General features: G+C 51.0%; 1 protein-coding gene across 1 annotated transcript; it reads right to left on the minus strand.

Annotated features, from left to right (window-relative positions):
- Positions 1-4,429: 4,429 nt before the first annotated feature.
- LOC125554298 (cytochrome P450 711A1-like) lies at positions 4,430-6,534 on the minus strand. Its single transcript, XM_048717874.1, has 2 exons — positions 6,064-6,534; positions 4,430-5,802 (listed from the first exon to the last, which is right to left on the minus strand). The coding sequence occupies exons 1-2, from the start codon at positions 6,462-6,464 to the stop codon at positions 4,611-4,613; spliced, it is 1,593 nt and encodes a 530-aa protein (XP_048573831.1). The 5' UTR covers positions 6,465-6,534; the 3' UTR covers positions 4,430-4,610.
- Between the last annotated feature and the right edge of the window lie 231 nt (positions 6,535-6,765).

The raw sequence follows: 6,765 nt of genomic DNA on the forward strand, positions 1-6,765 counted from the left end.
AAGGCACTCTGTTCTGGAGAAACAAGAGTGTCTAGGAGGGGCCTAAGTCGATTCACCAAGCACTTCGAAATCACCTTGTAAATTACATTACAAAGACTGATGGGCCTATAATCAGAAATCTTTGCAGGGTTAGAGTTTTTAGGGATCAACACAATGGATGTAGAGTTTACCCCTTCTGGCATGATTCCAGTATCAAAAAAGTCCTTAACCGCTGCAATCACATCATCTCTGACAATGCTCCAGTTCCGCTGAAAAAACCTCGCGGGGAAACCATCTGGCCCTGGCGCTTTAAGTGGCCCTATTTGAAACATTGCGTCAGATATCTCTTTATCAGAGAACGGCGCACAAAGTTTAGCATTGTCTTCGTCAGTCACCATTTGCTCCAATAAATCAAGGACCGGGCCTGGTACAAGTGTTGCGTCCACCGAGAAAATCTCATGAAAGTATTTATTTGCAATCTCACTCATCGCTGCAAATTCTGAGTGCACCACACCAACACTATCAGTTAATTGTCTGATTTTGTTTTTCCGTGCCCTCCATACCGCCTTATTCTGGAAGAACTTTGTATTTCTATCCCCTTCTTTCAGCCATGAGATTCTCGATCTTTGCAGCCGCATCATCTCTTCTTGATAAAGCAACTCATTCATTTTATCTGTCACCCTGTGAATATCCTGTTGATCCGCATTCATGTGCACAAGTTCCTCAAGCTGGGATCTGGATTTTGCAAGCTCCCTTGTAACATTACCGAATTTCCTACCCCATCGACCGAGTGAGATCATTGTTTTTGATAGGGCGTCACGCAGCTGGGCTAGGTTGCGTACTGAAGGAAATATGCCCTAGAGGAAATAATAAAGTTATTATTTATTTCCTTATTTCATGATAAATGTTTATTATTCATGCTAGAATTGTATTAATCAGAAACATAATACATGTGTGAATACATAGACAAACAGAGTGTCACTAGTATGCCTCTACTTGACTAGCTCGTTAATCAAAGATGGTTATGTTTCCTAACCATGAACAAAGTGTTGTTATTTGATTAACGAGGTCACATCATTAGTTGAATGATCTGATTGACATGACCCATTCCATTAGCTTAGCACCCGATCGTTTAGTATGTTGCTATTGCTTCCTTCATGACTTATACATGTTCCTATGACTATGAGATTATGAAACTCCCGTTTGCCGGAGGAACACTTTGGGTGCTACCAAACGTCACAACGTAACTGGGTGATTATAAAGGAGCATTACAGGTGTCTCCAAAGGTAGATGTTGGGTTGGCGTATTTCGAGATTAGGATTTGTCACTCCGATTGTCGGAGAGGTATCTCTGGGCCCTCTCGGTAATACACATCACATAAGCCTTGCAAGCATTACAACTAATATGTTAGTTGTGAGATGATGTATTACGGAACGAGTAAAGAGACTTGCCGGTAACGAGATTGAACTAGGTATTGGATACCGACGATCGAATCTCGAGCAAGTAACATACCGATGACAAAGGGAACAACGTATGTTGTTATGCGGTCTGACCGATAAAGATCTTCGTAGAATATGTAGGAGCCAATATGGGCATCCAGGTCCCGCTATTGGTTATTGACCGAAGACGTGTCTCGGTCATGTCTACATTGTTCTCGAACCGTAGGGTCCGCACGCTTAAGGTTACGATGACAGTTATATTATGAGTTTATGCATTTTGATGTACCGAAGGTTGTTCGGAGTCCCGGATGTGATCACGGACATGACAAGGAGTCTCGAAATGGTCGAGACGTAAAGATTGATATATTGGAAACCTATGTTTGGATATCGGAAGTGTTCCGGGTGAAATCGGGATTTTACCGGAGTACCGGGAGGGTTACCGGAACCCCCGGGAGCTATATGGGCCATAGTGGGCCTTAGTGGAAAAGAGAAGGGGCTTCCCTAGATGGGCTGCGCGCCTCCCCCTTCCCCTAGTCCTATTAGGACTAGGAGAGGTGGTCGGCCCCCTCCTCGTCTTTTCCCCCTCCGCGAATCCTATTCCAACTAGGATTGGGGGGGGGGGAATCCTACTCCCAGAGGGAGTAGGACTCTCCTGCGCCCTCCTCCTTGGCCGGCCAGCCTCCCCCCTCTACTCCTTTATATACGGAGGCAGGGGGCACCTCTAGACACACAAGTTGATCCTCGTGATCGTTCCTTAGCCGTGTGCGGTGCCCCCCTCCACCATATTCCACCTCGGTCATATTGTTGCAGTGCTTAGGCGAAGCCCTGCGACGGTAGAACATCAAGATCGTCACCACGCCGTCGTGCTGACGGAACTCCTCCCCGACGCTTTGCTGGATCGGAGCCCGGGGATCGTCATCGAGCTGAACGTGTGCCAAGAACTCGGAGGTGCCGGAGTAACGGTGCTTGGATCGGTCGGATCGGGAAGACGTACGACTACTTCCTCTATGTTGCGTCAACGCTTCCGCTTCGGTCTACGAGGGTACGTAGACAACACTCTCCCCTCTCGTTGCTATGCATCACATGATCTTGCGTGTGCGTAGGAAATTTTTTGAAATTACTACGTTCCCCAACACGTACACCCCCCACCGTGTCCCATGCCTCCTTGATCACCTCTAGCAACGTTCCATCAGACTCCCAGAACAGTTCATACCGCCTCGGTCTAGCACCCATCGGCCCTTGGTCGGCCGATGCTTTGAGAAATAACATTATATGGTCTGAACATGGTGAAGGAATATGTGAAACAACAGAGAAAGCAAACAGGTTCCTTCACATGTTTGTAGCTACCGCTCGATCCAGTCGAACCCGTACATTATTTGCAGCAGCTCATTTATTGTCGTAGGTAAAAGGTACCCCTACGAAACCGAGATCCACCAAACCACATACCTCCAAACAGTCCCGGAAAGCAACCATTTGAGTTTCAGCTCTCGGGGTTGCCGACATATGTTCAAAGTCCCACATAGCCTCATTAAAATCTCCCACTACTAACCACGGTAAGTCACTCGTGGTTTTCAGGTTCTGCAGCTTTTCCCACATAATATGTCTATTCTCAACCCTCGGCTCTCCATATACACAAGTGATCCTCCATTTTTCTGCGTTTTGGTCTACCTGCACCTGAGCATCAATATAACGATCGGTTTTGTCAAGGATCTCCATCACATACGACTCATGCCAATACAGAGCCAACCCACCACTCATGCCTGCACTATCCACACCACAAAACCCCTTCAGGCCGAGACGACCACGAATCCTCCTCATCTTTTCCGCCTTTTGCCTAGTTTCACATAGAAAAACCAAATTGGGGGAATGCGACTGGCAAATAGTCGCGAGCTCACGAACTGTCCAGGAATTCCCCCCTCCCCGGCAGTTCCAGCTGAGTAGACTCATTGGGCTCGGCGGTCCTCCAGCACGGAGGCCGCCTCATCAGACATTATTGAATCAACTCCATCAACCTCTCTCCTCCCTGCTTCCTCCTTTTTACTATCGGCACCTTCCCTGGTGTTGCATTGCTTACACCACCACAAGCTGAAGTATCCGCAGCTACTGCATATTCTAGCTGCAAAACTGTATTTGAGACTTTGCCTACCAGGTTTGGGACCTCCTGGCCTCTCACATTAATAGACCCATCAACATTTATCAATCTTTTCTTGATATTCTTTCCATCCTCGCCCAACACCGGATTGTCAACGGGTGCCGCTTGCCCCACACTGCCTTGCCCGCTTACTGGTGCCTGCCCACGGTCACCTCTACCACCGCCTCCACCACCATCTCTTCTCCTGCCTCTCCCTCTTGCACCCATAGATCCACCTCCTCTCCCTGAACCCATCCAGCTCCCTCCTCTATCGCCTCCACCTGCCCCAGATGGTTCATTAGTCCAGTGTAGCCAATCTCCCCACTCGCACGAAGCAGGTTCATGTATGCCACCACCACATTCTTCCACTACATGCCCCATACGTCCACAGAAAAACAAAAATCTGGGAGCTTCTCATATCTAACTGGATACTTCTTCCTCTCTTTCAATGTGATTGGCACAAATCTCACCAAAGGTTCATCCACGTTCACGAAAACTCTTACTCGAAGATGACTAGAAGGGTTAATCCTTCCTTCATTAACAACCACTTAAAGGGAGGCTTTCCCACCTTCTTTGCCACCTTCTCCGCCAGCTCTTTCTTCCGTGTGAGGCCGTCCGGGAGGCCTTTAATACGTGCCCATAGCGGATACATGTCCAGTGCATACTCCGCCACATCGGTGAATCCATCATATTCAACAAGAACCACTGGATCCCTTCGAAACTGCCAAGGACCTCCCTCCATTACCCTCTTCCAGTCTCCAAGGCAGTGGCATTGAGCCAAGAACAGATTCGGCCCCTTGATGTTGAACGTTACTCCACTAATTCGAAAGGAAAATGAAAAAGAAAACTGCCACACAAAAGCTCATTGTGGCTTCACTAATTCTCAAACCTCAACTTTTACTAAATTGAACAAATCGATTACACACTTTCAAGAATCATAATTCGCACATGTTGAACGGATCGCAAACGTACTATCGTTCGCGATCGATGTTCAACAGTTCAAGTAGCTATCCTTAGAAAAACGTAAAAAAAAAACAGTTCAAGTGGCTGTTACAATCATATTAGTTGTTCCTTTGGACGACCTGGAGCTTGACACCGTTCTTGAAGTTGGTGACGATGGAGAACTGCAGCTGCAGCGGGGACTCCATTCCGGGCGAGTGCCTGAAGACGTAGCGGCGGTAGAGGTGGATGACAGTGAGCTTGAGCTGCTGGAACGCGAACTTCTGCCCCGGGCACGCCCGCGGGCCGATGCCGAAGGGGATGTATGCGTAGGGGTGCCTGCGTTTGCACTCCTCGCTCTCCGGGTCGAAGCGCTCCGGCCGAAAAGCTTCGGGCTCCGGGAACTGCTTCGGGTCCCTCCCCAGCACCGCCGTCGCCAGCCACACCCACGTCCCCTTGGGCAGGAAATAGCCTCCGATCTCGACGTCAGCGGTCGCCTCCCTCGAGACCACCGGGGAGCCGGGAAAGTATCGCATCGTCTCCTTCAGCACCTGCTCCAGGTAGGGGAACCTGGTGCGGAGGTCTTCGGCGTCGGGCACCACGTCCTTGGGCCCGAACGCGTCGATCTCCTGGAGCAGCTTCTCCTCCACCTCCCGGTGCGCCGACACGAGGTAGACCAGGCTCGACAGCGTGAAGGACATGGTGCCGGAGCCCGCGAGCAGGTGCTCGTAGGTGAGCGCGCTGACGTAGTCCGGCGTGAAGAGCTTCCTCATGGCGTCGCTGGTGTCGATGCCGTTGAGGAGCACGGAGAGGAAGTTCTTCTGGCCCCGGTCGGCCTGCGCCGCCCGCTCCGCCACGATGGCGTCGAGCTCCCCGCTGAGCGCCGCGTTGGTCTCGTCCATCCGCCGGTCCATGGAGCCCGGCACACGCAGCATCATCTGCCGCAGCGGCCTCTGAAGCGCCGGCAGGAAGGTGCCGACGAGCATGGACAGCGAGCCGGACAGGTCCATCTTGAGGGACGTGGTGGCGTACAGGTGCTTCTGGATGAAGTCGCGGGGCGCGTCATGGATGATCTTCTCGTTCTCGGCGTCGTCGGCATCCTTGGTGAGGCCGAAGTCGACGCCGAATGCGGCTTGGCCGATGACGTCGGTGAAGAGCCTGATGGAGAGGTCGGAGAAGGTGATCTCCTCGCCGGGGCAGAACAGGCTGCCCGCCCGCTCGATGTAGGGCTGGATGGCCGGAATGAGGCTCGCCAGGTGCGACGGCTGGTAGATGGAGATGATCACGTTCCGCATCGCCTGCCATGTCGAGCCCCTGCACATACACGCGGTTAATTTATTAATGGGTGTGGCTAAGTCTGAGTCGACTAAAATTTAACCAAGTTTCAATCAAATGACATAACATGCAAAAAAGAGTAAGGCTCAAAGAAAAAACTGAAAAAAATCTCAATGTAAGATCTAATAGGATCGACTGAGACTTCGTTAATTATCAAGTCGACTGAGACTTAGCAAGACTGTTTATTTACCATCACGTAACATAGACCAGGTACAGTGTGTTAATCTGTAGTATACGTACTTGGTGAAGAGGAGGCTCTTGTAGTGGATGGGCGAGCTAGCGATGGTGACCGGGACGCTCCTGTCGACGATGTTCTTGAACTTCTTGATGCCGGCCTCCCTGCACAGCTCCGGGTCGGCGATCACCACCAGCGGCTGCCTGCCCATGTAGAACCTGTAAATGGGCCCGTACTTCTTTGCGAGGACGCCGAACGCCTGCGAGCCATGCTTGTCCAGCAGCGGCAGGTGGCCGACGAGGCCGTATGCGAGCGGGCCGGGGACCCTGCGCAGGCGCCACGACGGCGCGTAGAAGTACACGGCGAACGCTCCGGCGGCCATGGCCGCCACCGTGAACAGCATCGCCGGGAACGACGGTGGCGAAACCACTTGGCTCCACAGTAGTGCTGCTCCCGCCCCCTCCATTGTTGAGTTGCTTACCTAAGCTTGGTGAGTCTTATCCGGCCGTGGCCTCTTTCTTGGTTGGAGACAAATGGATGAAAAAGATGTGCTGGATCGCGTGGCCATGGGAGCACTTATATACACATACGGCGTAGTAAGTTGTGTGATTATTTTCTTTCCTTTATGATTGCCAAATTGGACTTTTCTCTTTGGGAGCATTCAGCCGATTAATGGCAATTTCGGGGAAAGAAACGCATGAAATTTTCCATGATCAGCTGCACGTGGTCGTAGAATAGAGAGAGAGCGATGCTCAAGTCATCGGGCC

The sequence above is a fragment of the Triticum urartu genome, chromosome 4 (genome assembly GCF_003073215.2).
Source record: "Triticum urartu cultivar G1812 chromosome 4, Tu2.1, whole genome shotgun sequence".
Taxonomy (NCBI): Eukaryota; Viridiplantae; Streptophyta; class Magnoliopsida; order Poales; family Poaceae; genus Triticum; species Triticum urartu.

Bases quoted from the DNA above. Each gene is read 5' to 3' on its own strand.
- LOC125554298 (XM_048717874.1), bottom strand. From the start codon at position 6,464: ATGGAGGGGGCGGGAGCAGCACTACTGTGGAGCCAAGTGGTTTCGCCA. The intron at 5,803-6,063 runs GTACGTATACTA...GTGTATGTGCAG, and splicing joins AAGAGCCTCCTCTTCACCAA to GGGCTCGACATGGCAGGCGA.